At 31.1% G+C, this 19,000-nt stretch overlaps 1 protein-coding gene across 1 annotated transcript; it reads left to right on the forward strand.

The window, feature by feature from the left end:
- Positions 1–14,876, forward strand: LOC143080890 (translin-associated factor X-interacting protein 1-like). Its single transcript, XM_076257042.1, has 15 exons — positions 1–155; positions 4,211–4,316; positions 4,750–4,995; positions 5,328–5,462; positions 7,343–7,412; positions 7,806–8,079; positions 8,538–8,649; positions 9,148–9,209; positions 10,140–10,229; positions 10,527–10,689; positions 11,212–11,340; positions 11,834–12,004; positions 12,577–12,819; positions 13,256–13,362; positions 13,902–14,876. The coding sequence occupies exons 1-15, from the start codon at positions 112–114 to the stop codon at positions 14,098–14,100; spliced, it is 2,151 nt and encodes a 716-aa protein (XP_076113157.1). The 5' UTR covers positions 1–111; the 3' UTR covers positions 14,101–14,876.
- The last annotated feature ends 4,124 nt before the right edge of the window (positions 14,877–19,000 follow it).

Here is a 19,000-nt window from a genome sequence, read left to right on the forward strand (position 1 = left end):
AACGTAAACTGTACTGTTACCCCGACGACGACGCCATTTTCCATAATTTTACATGCAGAATGTAAATAAATGCCGAGTACACATTGATTTCTGCTTAATAAATCAACTGAAATGGACGGAAGAATGGCAGTAGCTCGCCTTCCCCCTCTTAATGGGTAATTTTGCAAAAAATGTTATGATTTCTGTTCTGTTTTGCAAAGATGAATGGTATAAACTTGACCAGTGCTATTTCTTGGATTCTTGATATTAGTTTTCTTTAAATTGCTGTTTGGCTTCTAAATTCTGGAACATACAATAGCGGTAACCTTACTCTTACTTTTAAGTATAGAGGTATTAGGTCCGTTCGCACCCTACACGTTCGCACCTCGCACGTTCGCACTCTACACATTCGCACCCAATTTTAATTCAAATTCCAGTTAAGGTTCATCATAACCTTTTGGCTAAAATGGCCGTATTTACACCCCAAATTTTACTCTGAGTACAGACAAACCTATACACCTGTAACAGTTTTAAGGGATGGCAGGAACTAGATATATAAATTTTAAATGCATTTTATGTTTCAGAAAATTATAAACTTTTGTAGATTTTGCTATCCATTTTTTTTCGTTCCTGCAGAAGGTGCAAAAATTAACTAAGTAGTGAAAACGATTGAGAAGCTCCCCTCATATAATCAATGTTGTGAGCAGTATTGATTTAAATGGACAATAGATGGACAATAGACACCTGTAAACAATAAGTGATTTAACAGGTTTAAACTGTGTAACTGAGTGGACCGTATCAAATGATCAAATGAAACTCGGGTGTTTGTTTATTTTGCTATCTTCTGCAGACTGGAAAAAAATGAACATCAAAATCCAGGTAAGTTTTTAATTTTCTGAAACGTAGACTTCATATAACTTTTATATATCTAGTTCCTGCCATGCCTTAAAACTTTCCTGGATGTACCAGTTTGTCTGTACTCATAGTAATTTTGGAGGTGTAAACACGGCCATATTTTTCAATTCCTTATGATGAACCTTAAATAGTTGGAAAAACATGACTGTTGTTTTAAATTGCTTTAGTGACAGTGTAAATACTGAATGTATTTATAGCTTGGTATGAGTAAAACAATGAAGATTTTAAATGAAAAACACAAAAGGTAATTGTTTTTAACAGCTTGGTCTGAAACAATGAAACAATAAAATATAGCAATACACGAATTATAACCAAAACATGATAAAATTTATTCAACACACAAAAAAAATAACCGTAGTCAGAATCTCACTTTATTTTGAAACAAGTCAGTGGAACAAAGTCATAGCAATACATTAACCAAAACATGATTAAGAGTTATTCAACACAAAATAAAACTTTGACAGAATCCCACTCATGACTATATTTAGAAAGGATTATTATTTTTTTAACAATACATTTTCCGAAACATGATTAAGATTTATTCAACACAAAAAAAAAATGCTGTCTCACTTTATTTTGAGACAATGACAACAATTATACTTATAAGAATACAGTTGCCAATACTTGATTACAAAAATATTAAACACAAAACCAATTAAAATTGGGTGCGAACACGACTGGGTGAGAACATGTAGGGTACGAAAGTGAAAGGGGGCGAACATGAGTGGATGCGAACGTGAATGGGCTCGAATGGACCCAGATTCAAGTATAGGGACCTTAACCCTTTCCCTTTCACACCAGTACAGCTTACCGGTGAAGCCAATTTCAAGAATTTTTGGGTGCATTTAGACTTGTTCGCCATTTGCTGACGTACAGATGTGGTCAAGGGCTCAAATTAATCCTCAGATAACCAGCAATGCGATTTAAGGTGCATCAAACCTCTATCATTATTAGTTAATAAACAAGTCGCCCCTTACTGATGTGTAATCCTTCTGTAAAAACCATTTATTTTTTTTCGAATTTTGAGGAAAATTCTCAAAAAGAAGGGCAAAGAAAACTGCTCTTTTAAGAGGATTTATGACTTTTCTCAATAACTGTGCAGAGAGTTTTTGAAGAATAGTATTAAACTAATAGTTCTAACTTGTACACTAGTTGCAAATGTAATTTTTATTGTAGCAGCGCAATCACAAACTTGAAATGCGCTAAAAATCCGAAGTCATTTCTAAAAGATATTACGAGAAAAGAGACAAAAACCACTAAAATATTCTAAATTATTTTGGCAAAGTTGAAATAGATGTAACAAAACATGGTTTCGTAAGTGTTGCAGTATGCTAAAGTTGAAAACAGTTTTGTTTGAATAAAGGAACATGTATATTTCAATGAAAAAATGACATTTTAAAGAGTGGATTCCTCCCAGATTTGCGTAAAAATCATGCATTTGGCAACAAAAAAATATCATCTGAACACATAATTCCGAAAAGAAAACAAACTGGGGGAGAATCTTTATATTATTTTTTTTTTTAATTTCTTCCGTAGTAGTAGACTTAAGTACTTAAATTTCAATAAAATCATTACAATGTCAGTGGCGCAGGGGTACGATGATCTATCCCAAGGCGCTAAGATTGAGAGTTCGAATCTCACTGCCGGAGGTGGAAAAACAATTTCCTATATTAAATGTAACTTAACTTAACTTTACTTTCAATTTCAAAAAGAAAACCTACGGAATTTTTTAAAAAGAATGTGTGTGCCAAATTACCCCCCCACCTTTTTTTACCCCCTTTGCTCCATCGGGCTCGGTCAAGGGTGTCCCAGATCAAGCTAGCATTGGTAATTCAATGAATTTTTCCTTGTAAAAACAAAGTTTAGGTTGCTGATTGATTGAACACGAATTAGACAAATAACTAGGGTCCAATTTTGAAATCGGACAAAATTGCCGTCTAAAATCAGTTATTTTGAATGTTACGGACATCTTTATTTCAAGGCCTATAGCACTTTATGCGTCTATTTATACCACTATGATAACTTATATGGCTTCAACAGACTCGAGGCATTGTGTTTCCACCAAAACCTGACCCTATTAGCCCACCAATATGTCTCTGCATGACTTTTTGCCCAAGGATTTCGTATTTTTTCACCTTTTCTCCAACAGTCACGTGATTTTGGGAAATATACCACGTGACCAAAAAATGACGAATTATCTTCAAACTTAATTTTTTGAAATATTTTACCAATTATCTTTCATTTGAGCCCAACATGGCATGTGTATGACCATTGATGCGAATGCAGTATTCATTTAAACTTCAATAATGTCTTTTCGATAAGTAAAGGTCTAAAATGCCTGAAAGGGAAAGGGTTAAAGAGTAAAATGAGGCAGGTGATGAGATGTTACCTGTGATGGACGAATCTGGGTCGAGGGTTAATTTCATGCAACATTTACGGCCTTTTTAATTCACATGTTTTTGTGTTTTATTTCTTGTTTTCTTGTGTTTGGTTTGATGTGCGTGCCTTATGTTTCCCTTAAAGTGCCTTTCACTTTCAAACTTCATAAGTTCATACTCTGAATAAAAAATAGTGTCTTGATGATCTAAAACTAAGTCATCTGTCTCCAAGATTTGTAAAAAAAAAAAAAAAAGGCAAAAGATTCCAAACAGCATTAGACTCCTTGTTTATCTTTAATTAATATTAATTATCTTTCATATTTTTTTCTTTTAGAATCTTCATAGTAATTACTACTATAAAGCTGTTTATCTACTTGTTTCTTACTTTTAACCAAACACATATCAATAATATCAATCATATAAATACAAAAAAGAAATATTTCCTTAAAAGAAGACCTCATGAATTGTTATTTATAGAAAATAAATATTTTGATATAAACATCTAAATAACATCTAATAATTCAACCTGTATTTGAAAAAAATAGGGAGATTTGACTCGGGGAATGAACGTGTGGGATGCGAATGTGTTTTTTGTGCGAACAGACCCGTTATTGTCTGTAACTTGATTGTTATGGATGTGATGAGCCCTATGATAAGGAAAATAAAAGTATTAGTATTAAAATGAATTTTACCTGAATGAAAAGATGCCAGAGTATCCAAGTGCTTTGACGATATGCAAACAATGAAAATAAGCTCTTGCAAATACTTTTTTTTCTTTTTTAAAACCAATATGCACCATGATATACATGTACTCGAGGACCAAAATATCCAGAATTTTTATTTTTCCTCATGTTTTGTTTCTTAAGCCTACATTTCTTGTTGACTGCATTTGCTTTAGTGACTATGTAAACCATACTTTTATTTTATTTTATTAATAGGGCTAAAACATTAGGAATGCCTCCTACAAAGTTTGATGGGTTAACTGGACCTTCCTATAAACTTGGTGATACATCTCATCCTCTACCTAACCCTAGAGCACTGAGGGTAAGTACATATACATATTCATTATCTGGAACAAACAATTCATGTAAGACAGACGTTAGCATAATTTACATTTCAGGAAAAAGGTATTAATTAACAAACATTCTCTAAAATATTCATTTAAATCTAATTTATGGTTTAAGTGGAATTACAGATATGAAATGTCTATTTACCTTTCTAGTTATAGCATACACCCAAAAATTAAATAATTTGGATAATAAATATAATAGAAGGGACACCGATTTATGTTATAAATATTCTTTTCAAATTTTATAGAAAGCCGGCGTTTGGTTTAGGACGATTACACAAACAAAAATGCCATTTGTCAATTTGTAAATATAGACATGTACTTTAATTTATATAATTCAACAAATTTTGGAACCTCCAAAATCTTTAAGAAGGAGATACACACATTTAAATTGTTATTTAATTACAGCCCTATGTTGACACTATATCAGGAGAGGTCGACACATGGCCAGCCCATGCCAGTGGTCATGCTGTAGGAAATGTATCCATGATGTTGTCCAAAAATAAAAGCTTGGTCATATATAATGATGAAGATTTTGGTAAACCTCAAGTCATTCCAAAACCAAGATTTTTGGACCAATTAGAAACCTACTTAAAGAAAGAGTTAAGGGCCTTAGGTGTTACAGAGGTCATGCCAAATGAACTTAGATTACAGGTAAGTTTCAAAATTAATGCATTTATGAAAACATAACTTGGATAATACAGCGATCTCAGTATCCACATCACATCATAGTTACTTGTTTCTAAATTAATAGTCAGCATATACAGTGTTTTATTGCATAAATCATCAATTTGTAAACTTTTACATGAAGAACACATCTGTTTTTTTTTATTATTTTTTATTTCAGAAAAAAGGAGGGATAGGTTGTATTTATTCATGATACACATCTCTTCACATATTAGATATATTGTTTATTTACATCGTTCTGAAGAAATCTTTTTTTCTTTATTGGTTTATAATTACTAACCAAGTTTTGGTATTTGCAGGCACACAGAGAAGTGTTTGAATATCTGATTGAAGATTTCAAGACTTATAAGCCACTTTTATCAGCAATTAAAAATGAATATGAGATGATGTTGGCCTATCAGAGACAACAGATTAGGGATCTGGAACCATTAAAAGTAAGTGAAGTAGATGCCTGATATTTATTATGCATGTATATATAGTTCAGATTGTCAAAATTCTATAGTTTATAATTAGTAACTCAAATCATGACTGATAAATCTTTCACTCACTGAATCATAAGCATAATGATACCTAGGCAGGGATCTCCATGGATGAAAATTGAACGATGGAGGAACTTTCACTATCACAAACCGTGTCTATGCCATACAGTGTAGCGCGATTGAAAGTATTTCATTCCTCCATATAAGGAATGGTGAACATGCTAATTTATTGCTTATTCAAATTATATTTAATTGAATTTTCATTATAAATATTTTCAATAATTGCCGTTTGTAACCGTTCAACTGCCAAGCCTTCATGGTCACCCCTTTAGTAGATAATGACCAAAAGCTGTCATGAAGGTCCCCATGTAGTTTTCTTGCTATTTTTGGTAATTGTTATGGGGATTAAAAATCATGTGGAGCTTATTTTTCATGGACACTGTCAAAATTATTCAGAAGTCATGAACCCATTAGGCATTACCGGTATGGCTCATTTGCAGCAACAATAAAAAAAACGATTCGTACGGGTTCTGTAATAGGTTATAGGGATTTGTAAAGCAAACGTTGACAAATAAAAAAGGTTTTTAATGACTTTATCTAGCAAATTGATGCTATGCAACATGCATCTTTCGCGTCTGAATAAAAAACCGAAAACGCGGATGTATAATTTTGATTGTAAACTACGAAATGAATTCGGAATTACAATACGAAATTTCTTTACAGGAAATATTAAGTTTTCACTCTTTAACTTTTAAAGTAATTCTATAGTACCCTTACAGCAGAACTCGAGTTATTTGCGATGAAATAATAATAACTGTTTTATGTCTTTAATATTTTGTACCACTTAAAAAGGGGGATGCTGATTGCGTAAGTCAAAATAAAAGCATGTGTTTGACTTGTTAAACTGTTTTCTTTGTAACTGGATTATCAATCTATTTATTTAATCTAAATTATCTTAAGCATTTGCGGAAACTTAGTTGATTCAATCATCGATCTTCAGATAGTATTCTCCTATCTGATTTGTTGATCAACCTGTACAATCTCAGGTCTTAATCCGGATATCCCTCAGGCGTTAGAATTAACTGTATTGGATTATATATAAAAAGCCTAGGGTTATGCAATTATATGCATTTAATTATAATTGCTAAAAAAATGGCGTCGAGCTATAAAAAAGATAACAGTTTTGAACGATGGCGGAAGACAATTTAACGATGGCACGGGTCATTTGACGATGGTGCAAGACATTTGAATGATGGTGGGGCGCCATTGTTAAACAGGCCATGGAGATCCCTGCTAGGGTATTCTGCCTAGGTCACAAGGTCAAGTTGAAAAAATGCCTTAGATATCCAGGTCACTTTTAAGCAAATTTTAAAGTTCTAAACTGATCTAATTCTTGGTTTTGAACATTTTTAAAGTAACAGGTCCTTTTAAATGAGTTGTCAGGTTAAACTTAACCCTCCAAGGCCCCATGTCAAATTTGACCATGTTGGAGCCACAATTGTCACAAATTTTCATTAATTATGTCTTTACGACAAAAATTGTAAGAAAAAAGAGATGGAAGTATTTTAAGTTTTACGTTTTTAAGTGAATTGTAAAACAAAGTGTGGAAAGAAACAGTACACATATGATTTAAACTGAAAACTAAAAGGCAACTACTGGCAATACTGGTATGAGAAATTGTTTATATTGTTGTTTTTCCTTCATTCATTCAATTTCACATAGGCGAAAGAAACATTATTGATTTTGAATTTAATAGTCTGAGAAGTTATGTATCTGTGAAATGGAAAAAACCCAAAATTTAGATTTCTTCAAAGTAATGTTGTTATTTTTTGTAGCAAATGTTAATAACTGTATCAGAACAATGTGACCAGAAGATAATGTCAATTAGAGACGAAGAAAAACAAGGTAATTTATACATTCATTTATTAACACATTTTGTGTGATTTCAAATAAAATGACTGGATAAAAAATTAAGCTATACAATTAAAGAAATTAGTATATGATAATTAATTGATAGGACAAAATTAATATTCATTTAATTTTTTTTAATTCTTAATTTAAGGATATTGGTTCATCAAATAAAAAATTAAAGGGCACAAATGAAAATCTAGCTAAATTTAGTAATCTTGTCACTTTCTATACAAAACATTTCATTTTGAAAACATAATGATGCTTTGGACAATGAAATGATCTCAGAACAATGGTTTTTTTTTCTTTCTTAAAACTTATTTCTATTTATATAAGCTTGTTTGGTTTTTTTTTGAGTGTTTTTAGTAATTTATAAAATTTTGCTTACAGAAATGACAGATTTAAAAATGGAAAACAAGAATTTAAAAGAAAGAATACAAGCTATGAACAATGAACGAGGAGATTTAAACAGTCAGGTGTATAAACTACAGGAGGAACTAGCAGCTGAATACAGACGTTACAGGGACGAATGTGATGCCAGGAAAATGTTGATTGAAGACATCAATGAAATGAGAGCAGCAGAGATGGCTGATGATAGCAAACAACCAACAATGTCAGGAGAGGCTGTCGAGGATGACCCAGAAATGATGAAAATTGCTCTCAGGTAAAGGGAGATAATAACACGATATAGTTTTTTTTGCTTCAATTTTGATGACTTTTTATGAAACTGTTTACTATTTTCTACTCAACTCTGCTGGACAAATTTATATTTCACTATACAACAGTCTTTATGTACATGTATAACATTTTTGACATCAAATGATGCTTAAAAGATTTTATGTTTACTCAAGTTTAGAATCTTTATACCTTCATGATTATTTCTGTACAACATTTTTCATCATTGAGTACTATCTATGAATAGAAGCTGAATTAGGGATACAGTCACATTATTTGATGATTTTTTCTTAAGGGGGATTAGAATTTTTTTTTTTTTTTTAACTAAATATGTATTGCTTTATTTACACTGGGAAAAGAATCAGATTTTATAATAGAAAAACTTTTGATAATTATAAAATGTGTATATAAACAACAAAAGTTTCATCTTATTTATTTTCCTGACAGACAAGCCAGAATAGACGAGAAAAGTGCTACGACCAGACTGAATGATATGGTAGCCAATTATGGAGATGTTATACCAAGAAGAGATTTTGAAGCTCTGACTATCAAATCCCAGGTAAGGGTTAAATATCATGAAAACTATAGAAGAAACGATTTGTAGAAAATCTTTTTTGTCTTTATTCATGAATTTTTATTTTTCTAAAAAGTCTCAAATGAGCAAGGAGAGACTGTTCAAAATTGAATACTGAAAATTAAATTTTATAAATATATTAGAGGATTTCTTGTTAGAAGTTAAATCTAAAAAGTGTTTATTTCTGCCTGTAAAAGCATTTCTTGGTAGATACAATGGCAATTACATTCATTGACTTTTGAAAGAAGAAATTTCAAACCTTTCAGTTTTAAATGCAAGTAGAACAATTGTTTCTTCTTATATAAAAACATCAACAATGGAAGAAAAATTAAAAATTATATTGCTGCAAGATGTTTGAAAGAGTTAAATGTGCAAAATGATATCCAATAATTTTTTTTAGAAATGAAATCTTCATTATTACAATAGAATTTAATCTTATTACCTGTACTTCTGAGTAAATAATCAATTTATTCCATCTTTCAGAAAATGGAAGAAGACTATACTATATCTAAAGATGACTTTGCCAAACTGAAAGCTGAACATGAGTAGGTTATTTTTAATTTCATAGGGTGGGGTTGCTAAATTGAATATGAAGAAAATGATTGTCTTAATTTTGAGTTTCTTAAATTGGATAAAATTTTATTGTGATTCATCAGAGGTCTCAAATAATTATCCATTACCATTATTTTTGGGAAAAAATTTAAATGATTTGTCAAAATCATTTTTTTTTAATTGTCATAAAGAAAATATACATGTGTTGAAGGCCGTACCTTGACCTATAATTGTTTACTTTTATAGATTGTTACTTGGATGGAGAGTTGTCGCATTGGCACTCATACCACATCTTCCTATGTCTATGGTCATTCATCACAAATTACTGTTAATGTCATTTTGGCAAGATTTTTTACCATTATTCTTCATGAAGGTACCCCCATTACGACCCTCATTAAATTGTATTATTTTAGTAAAAGATTATTGTTGATATATATATAGAATTGTGCAGTAAACTAGGGATTAGACTGAAACTCAAAGTAAGCCTAGATTATCATTGCACAACTAATAATACTGTCGCTCTAAGAGTAGGGGCTATAATGTATACACCTAATCCATTCATTTGTTCATTTAACAGATATTTATCATCTCACTTTTCTCAAGTACTAGTGAACATAATATCTTTATATTTGGTAAGCAGCTCGACAGGGTCACAGGGATGACTTGTTAGTTGTCACAGACTTATTCTTGTTCACAAATGTTTTTAAATATGTTAAATGACTGTAAAATTTCTAGTCACACTTTGTAAAAAATTCTGAAAAGAAGAACTTTATACATAGTGAGCAGCTTCACAGCGATTATTTGTAACTGGTTAGTTCTTTTTGAATCAGTCTGACAGCTGCTTTCTGCTTTTTATACTTTGAATTATGAGTAAGGGTGTCCATAGTTTGAATGTCATAATATGTGCTCAACATTAATTGCAGTGCCCTTCTTGAAATGCATACCAAGATAACAAAACAGAGAGATGAATTTTATGTGGAATTGGAAACCATGAAAAGAAGCTCAACACCAAGGTTTGTTTTTAAAGATCTGTAGAATTTTATCTTTTGACTTAGTTTACTAAGGTTGTAACTATATCAAATGAATAAAAATATTATAATTGTATTTCCAGTATCTTGAAAGTGTCCTTATAATTGTATTGAGATTATACTTATAATCAAACTTTGTTTCAAACTTCACTGTTTACAATTTTATGTTAGGTTTGTAAATTAACAACATTAATAGCCGTCTGAATTTATAATTCCAGTTTCTCTCAAAAATTTTATTTCAAGTTTGAATACTAATGTGTATTAAATTTCATGTAATTTTAGACCAGATTGGGACAAGTGTGCAGATATTTTACAAGGAGGTATGGGTAGATGGAAGGAAATATCACAGAATAAATCAACCAATGAATGTGTAGATGTCTTACTCAATGAGATTGCTGCTGGTGGGGGATCTGATGCAGGCGGAGCTGAGTATTTTGATGGAAAGGTAAACTGACCAATCAATACAAGGAATAAATTGTTCAAAAGTTTAAAAAAACGATCAATGTAAGGAATAAATAGTTTAAGGGGCAAACTAATCAATATAATGAGGAATGAATTGTATAATGGTATTATATATATGTTTGTCAAGTATATGTATGAGAATCTATTTTCAACAGAAAATAATGCCATTTTTTATGAAAATATGCTTTATTTTATTTATAATTAGATATTTTACAATTCTCACACTCCTGAAACAAAAAATATTAATAGGAATTGAGAAATGTTTAATTTATCCATATACTTAAATGTAGCAAATTTAAAAGCAAAACGAGATTTGAAAAGCGTTTTGTCAGACTTTGTCATCAAAATGATATTTTTAGCACTCTAGTGTTCTCATTGTTAAATAATCAAAGGTACATTTTTTTGTATGTGTATGCTGATTTTGTTGTCAATATGGAACTAATAAAATAGAAGTAATTATAATATCTAACTGTTATCTTTTAAAGGATATCTGTTTTTTTATTAGGGAACTGGACCTGAAATTCCAGCCTACTTGAGAGTTGAGGGGCAAGTACGGAACAGAAGACTTGGTAAACGTGACTGCTCACTAATCATCAGAGATATTTGGAGGGAAAAGGCAGCAAATGATGCAGGAGTAAGGATTATCTCCCTTGATAATATCAGTTATATTCATACTTCAAGTAATAAACAACATGGATAAAAAAAAGTTACAAAAAACATACAAATAACAAAGGAATGCACACTTTTCCCATTATATTTATACATCAACAATAAAATAAAAATATAATTCTCGTAACCTTTGGGAAAGTTTCTGAGGCAAGACATAGCCAGTTGTTTCTGTAACAGACATACTTAATATGTTAAAGATTGCTATTATGTCAGTTAAAAGGGAACCACTTATAACAAGTCAATTATATTTTGAATGCAGTTATATTAGCATTAACATATCTATAGTAACCTTATTTTCATAGAGATTATTTGGATATTAGAATTGCCTTCAGTATGCATGTATCACATCACAAATTTAAATCAAGGGACACTATGGCCTTCAAAAATCATTTAAAAAACATGTAAGCTTTGACATTTTTAACTTCTATAGTTTATTAAAACTGATATATTTTCTATAGAAAACAGATGGTGTACGGGATAAAATGCAGGACTTCCTGTATGAATATTTGAGTCGAAGGTTCTCCATGGAACAGATGAGGATTGAATGGGGCTATAATTTAGAGGATGCCTGCACAAGATATGCTCATGATGAGATGATTGGATTGTTCCAGGGTGTACTGTCAGGGGAGGTAATTAAGATAAATTTTGGTCACAATTGTAGTCTTACAGTTATTTTTGTAAAATTTGACTAGCAATATTCCTCAATATTGAAAAGAGATTGTATGAGTTTTTTAGTATGCTGAAATGTGGCCTATATTAGAGATTTTCAAAAGCACTCCTAAAGTACAATGTATCTTGAAACAGAACAGCTTTGACTATAAAAAGATTGCTTACTGTAAATTTTTAAAGATTGTGATGTTTTATACTTGTGACAATTTCTATGCTATTTGTTTTATTAAAAGAAAGATAACTCTTGCATTTTTGTTTATTGGAAAAATGATAACTTCAGGTTAAAATTTTATTTTAAGCATGCAGATTTTTATAGTAATAAGAAAGCCAAAGAGACCTTTCATGTTTTCTAAGCCCTGCTTTTGCACTGTAGTATTTTTTAAACAACAAGAAATTATATGGATGTTTGTCAATTAAGTGTTATGAGTCTTAAATTATAAATCTGATATATTGTAGATTGATGAGTCTTTAATTATAAATTTGATATATTGTAGATTGATGAGTCTTTAATTATAAATCTGATATATTGTAGATTGATGAAGAAGTTTATCATGGTACGATGGAACAAATAGAACAATTAATGGCTACATATAACAAAATAGATTTTGATAAAGGGAACCCTGGGAAGATTACCAAGGACGGATTACGGCAAGGTTTGAAGGAAGTCTTCCCTACAGTAGATCCAGAGATGATTGTAGCTATTGTTTCTGCTGCTGAAGTGGAATTAGATGCTAGAGACAAAGACGAAGTTGAATATCAAGAAATGTTTAAAGAGGTTTGTTATTTGTTTCATTTGTATTGATTTCAATGTGAATTTTAAAATTATCTTCATATGAAATTGTTTTGCATTTTGAAATTCAAAATTTTCTACATAAAATGTAACTGAACTGATTAATTAATGAGCTGCATTTGATGAGAGTTTTATCCTAGGGCTTTTGATTTATACAGATTGTTAATATACACTTTGTGATGTCTGTATTTGAGAAAACTGTTTATTCTTGTCAGAATACATGTTGTTAGTTCTGTCATAGTTGTGGTTTGACTTTTAAATTGATATTCTATATTCCCTATTTCTCTCTTATTGTATTTAGTAGGATTCTTTCATGAGATTAATTTTAGAAGCTAAACATGGAAATTGAATTAAGTTCATATGATTAAAAAAACTTTTTTTGTTGAATTATCTCCCTTATTTACTATTTTGGATATTTTAGGATGATGAAGGAAGAACAGGACCATTCCTTGATGAAGTTAGAAAATGGATTAAACAAGAAAGAAATAATTATGCTGAAGATGTTAAACAACAATTATCAGATTTAAAGTAGGTCACATGATTGTAAATATGTTTCCTAGATTAATGGCGGGAAAAACAAAACAAAATATAAAGCAGCATTTTATGTATAAAATTTGATTTGAAGAAGAACAGCACAGGTATATGACTTCATTCATCAATATATGAAAAAAAAAACATTATTGAAACAAAGTAATAAAATAAGAGAAAATATATTTTATTCTGTACTCTAAATCAGCATGTATCTGTGGTAACAGCTCATCTAAAATAAAAAATAGTTTTAAATTAAATTTAAATTAATACATGCAAAGGATTCTGCTTCAAAATTAAGGGATATTCAATAGAAATGTCATTGATCAATCATTTCAAAATGGATTTTAAATATAACACTACATAAAACAAAACTAGTATATTGTCATTTGTAATATGAACAAAAATAACATATAACATAGGTAAGATACCATTTTGTACCTTAACCATTAGAAACTTTGAAACAATACTGTGACATAACTTATTTGTATGACCAATGACAATTTATACATATTTAAATATCATCTTTTATTTTCCAGGACTGTGTCTGTTGATGAATTAAAGAGAGGATTAAGTTTAGCAGACCCTGAAATTGATAATAAGACAATGGACAAATATGTGTTATGGGTCTTCGATACCACACCAGATAAAATAGCTGAAGTAGAATCAATAGAATTATCTAAAGTAATTAGTAGATTACAGAATGGCAATGTCAGACGGTCGGGGAGGAAATTTTAAAAATATGATCAATATGTAATTCAAATGAAGATGATATTTTTTTTAGCATTTTAATGTTTGACTTATTTGTCTGTGATATTTTGTGTGTTGTATGGAAGAGGGTGGATGTTCTTGTATGTGTGAATGTATCATTTTAGTTTTCATATGTTTTTAAAATGTTTAAGCACCAATAAGTGGTACCTTTTATATGTAAAAAAAACCAGAAAACATCTTAGTTGAAGAAAAGTAATGGAAAAGAGAAATATGGTGTATACTGCCAAACATACAGATATTTAGCTTTCCCATCAATAAAAATTCTCACCTTACAAACTGTGTTTTCAATACAATATAAAATTTTTTTTAAATAGTTTGCATACACATTTATAATATAGGAAAAAATCCCATATTTTTCTCTTTATTTCTCTTTATTTCCAGTTTTGGTTTTACATATATGACATTTTATTTTTATCAATTTTTAATTTATTGTTATTTATTTCATTTGTAAGAGAAAGAAATCTGTGATATGAAAGTTTATTATTTTATAAGACCGTCCAAAAAGCTTTATTATTTTAAACTTATGAATATTCTTAGATAAATAAACTGTTAAGAAATATGTTTTATCAGATTTGTATTGTTTATATATTAAATGTCACCCTAAAGTATGTACTTCAGGGAAACAATAATTGTGAGATGACATTGAAAATCAAGTCTTGATAATAAATATCTGGTACTTTCAGTGCTATATTTATGTATATATATGAAAACACACTATTAAGAAATATAAAAAGTATAGAAAGTCTTGCTCTTTTGATTTATGCCTACTTGATAGTATTCAGTGAATAGTATTTATAATTTTGTGTCATACTTGATTTGAAATCATAGAGTTTAGAATGGAAACAGGAAATGTGTCTAAGAGACAACACTTTAGATTTTTTAGAAACAGGCCTTGTACATAGTTACAAAATTCTTCAAATCTTTGCAATCAAGTCAATCAGATTTTATATTGAAGTGTATGTTTCAATATCAGACAGTCATTGGTACTTGACATTGGCATAACTACATATTCTAGAGACCAGAGTCAAAGATTTTGGGAGTATTTCTTTTTCATCTCGCCTTGAGATATGCTGTTTCTGGTGGTGGTGACATCAACAATGCATTAGCTTGTGATTATCTCAGTTTATGGTGAACCACTAGAGGTATGTCAATGGTAGTTGTATAAGCATTGGCACATCTCATTTGAATTTCCATGGAGATTATTTGGCCATGCTCCATCAGCTATGGTCTTTTGACTAGTTAACATTTAAAAGTTTGTCATTTATGGGTCAGTTTATGTGAAACCACTGGGGGTAGGTACTTGATTTTTAATATGCAGTTGAATTAACAACAGCAAAATAAAACAAAAATTGCAATAAGGTAAACTGACAAGGACAATATGCGTAGGAAAAAACTGACAAAGAACTAGTTTTTTAGGGAAATGAGTGCACCAAAAGGTTGAAGAAATTTGAGTTGAGAATTTGACCTTGTTTCAGACATTCTATAATTTTTGTTAATCATTTGCCAAATAAAGGAAGGCACTGACACTAAATGTTTTGATGTAAACTCTTTGACTAACAGAGTGCACTGATATATAGTCCATCAGTTTTTAAAATACATTCTATCAAATGTTATGTATTGATGGTCCATTAATATTCTGGTATACATATGACAAATGAAACGCATCACCATGCAGTCCATTGGTGTTTGGTTCAACTTTTGCAGAAATGGAGTGACCAAAACCCCTATGAGTTCATTGTTAATTCTTTTGACGAAAGGAGTGCACTACTAGTTCATGAGTTTTGTGTAGGTCGTCTGTTTGACACAAGGACTATACACTGGCAAACCTATGGATTGGGGTAAACAATATGACACTGATTTTTGTGATAATGCTGTGAGTTTTGTCAAGTCCATGGGTTTTGTAACCAATTATTAGACAAAAAATAGCACTGACAAGTACATGTATACTGGTTAGTTTCTTGGTTAACATATTTGACAAAGAGAGTGTATTAACACAAAGTCTTTATGAAAGCGGTTTGATAAGAAGTTTACATTGAGGCCTATTATTACTTAATTGATAAAGCATATGAAACAGGGCATGTAGCCTGACAATGTTAGTGATAACTACCTGACAATAGTTGTTTACTGAGCTACAGATTATATTGTGTTGTTGAGTTGCTGTTTCATTGACAATAATCGTTCTTTTCAATATTGCAAGGCAAAATGTCTGCCCTATCAAGCATGCCGTTAGTTTTCAGTTGAAGTTAAGATTTTCCATCCTTCATCCCTGGCTGTAGCCCCTTTTTGAAGATGCTGTCTATTGAAATTGAATACTTTGAGTTTTTGTCCTGAATATGCATGAAATAATTGCAACTGGACATTAATCAAGCAACAATTGGTCTAATCACATGAACATTTTTATAATAAGGCTCTCTAACAAATTCTGGTAAAAGACATGTATTGGCAAACCTTAAGGTAAATTGCAATATTTATACAATGAAGTGTATTGACAAGATCGATCAACAATCAAATTAGTACAATACAATAGTCTTAGAATATATTCTACAACAGCTGTCACTCACAAACATTGTAACTGTTTAACAGTCCTAAATTCAATACTTTTCTTATGTTCTGTTTATCAAATGACCGTCAGTCTCGGTAGTTGTTACTCCAATTTAATTTTAAATGAGTGAAAAAAGGGGGTTGTAACCCATCCCCCAAAAAATAGCCTCTGGTCAAACCCAAGATATGTATAACATGGTGTTGATTTGTTTGTTCAATTGTTTATGGACATTGAACTCGTTATTGTAAATTACTATTAAATCAAATGAAAAATCCAGTTTTTGTGGACAAAGCCAAGTAAGAAAGGAGATGACCACCCACCACAATGGAACATAAATCGAACCATACACATTGAACATGCATGCTGATTCTCAAATAGAATCTCACATATTGAAACTATAACATGCAGAAATGTATCCAACATGTTCCTCTTCTAATTTGAAGATTTTGTTGCTATCCAAATCAAAGTTGTGGAACATATTTTATCAGAATTAATTGGTAATCCATGCACTTTGAATAAGTGCTTCCTCATTGGGACCTTTTTTTTTGCTAAAAAACATAAAATAAGTGTAAAATGCATTTTAGGTAAAGTGTAGGGGTTGGACATTTTTGGTGCCGTAATCTCTTCATTAATTGTCTATTATAGAATGGATCCAAGGCTATGTACTTTTTAATATATTTGATGTGGGATTTGTTAGTAAAAAATGGACATGGAAAATTCCCGTTTGTTGTATGGTTAGTTAGCATAACCTTACAGATTTCTTGTTGTGAACAAGATATACGGCTATTCAGTGAAATTTACAACACGAATGACACGAAGAAAAACAAACAAGCAATTTTTATCCAAATGTTTGGTTGAAATGTTTCACCCATCAAGGGAAGCGATGGGTTTAAATCAAACAAAGGCCATGAATGAATCGGAAATGACAATGAAGTTGTGAATAACGGTCGACACATGGAGACATTTAGGCCACACCAAGCAGGCAAAAAAAAAATAATAATTACGCCTGTTATTAATCGAGATTGCCCCTCAAATCAAATGGTTCGTTCTTTAAACTTTAAATCTATATCTAGAGCTTACTGACTGGGGATCACTATTCAGCAATGTTATCAATGGGCTGGGGCGTGTGGGGTCAAACATTTTCGTAGGTAAATAATATTGCTGTGGAACTTTTTTTTTCATGAGAGTGTATTAAATAGAGTATTACTTTCTGTTGGGTGGAATTGTGAAAAAGAAGTCAAAATGTTGTTCTTGCTCAATACTTTGTCGCTTTGACGGTGTCATGCTTGTCATCCTTAGCCTAAGCAATGTGTAACTGTAATTGAATTTCAAAATGGCTGAGTGATGTTTTTTTTGACGGACTGGTCATCTCCATTGTAGCAAATCACATAACTTTGACATAATCAATAATACATTACAGTAAATACGAGCGAAAAATATCTTTATAAGTGAAGAATTGTCGCAAAAAAAATAAATACACAGCAAAGTTTATGAAGTCAAGGCTAATTTATCATTTTACAAAAGAAAAAAAAAGTGCCAGCAAAAGGGGGGGGGGGGCGTACGCCCTTACGCCCCCTTTTGATTCGCCACTGTTTATGTGATTACTTGGCTGTTTTTATAGTGATTATTTGATAACCAGACCAAATATTTCATGATTATAAGATTTGATTTTTTGATAATCTAGGACTGTAATTTTGATGTGATTATATTGGCAAGAAATTGTGATTATGTGATTACTTGGACACCGTCACGAGGGGTTCTGTTACAGTCTTGAACGATTTAAACAATTTATTAAATAAACGAAATTACTAGTGTTTGGTACAGGTTAGCTGTCATTAAATTTGTGCAACACAGTTTAACATAGAATTCGATGGATCCAAAAAGAACAACCATCCACTCATACTGTCCGCACTAATCTGTGTCCACACTTTATAGTGTGCAAAGGGAGATAACTACAAAACAGAATTTGCGGGAAACATGACCAGAATGAAAATAAGAAAATTTTGTATGATTGTCAAGGACACCATCAGTCTGCACCAAAAACTTTTTCAACTACTAGTCCCCGAAGACCAATATTCTGACATTTTTGTTATTGGGCCAAACAAATTTTTGCAAAAACTTACTAGTCTTAACCAAATTTTACTAGTCTGGGGCATCGGACTAGTGGCTAACCTTGCAGACTGCACCATACTGTCCACCAATATCCTTCTTGTTGGTAAGAGTGTGTTGAAGAAGTTTACAAAAAAAGTATAACTGTATACGATCTTAGGGAGCTACCATTTGATTTTTATGGGGGGGGGGGGGGGGGGGGGGGGGCTAGGATGA

This window comes from Mytilus galloprovincialis, chromosome 6 (genome assembly GCF_965363235.1).
Source record: "Mytilus galloprovincialis chromosome 6, xbMytGall1.hap1.1, whole genome shotgun sequence".
In the NCBI taxonomy this organism is placed as follows: domain Eukaryota; kingdom Metazoa; phylum Mollusca; class Bivalvia; order Mytilida; family Mytilidae; genus Mytilus; species Mytilus galloprovincialis.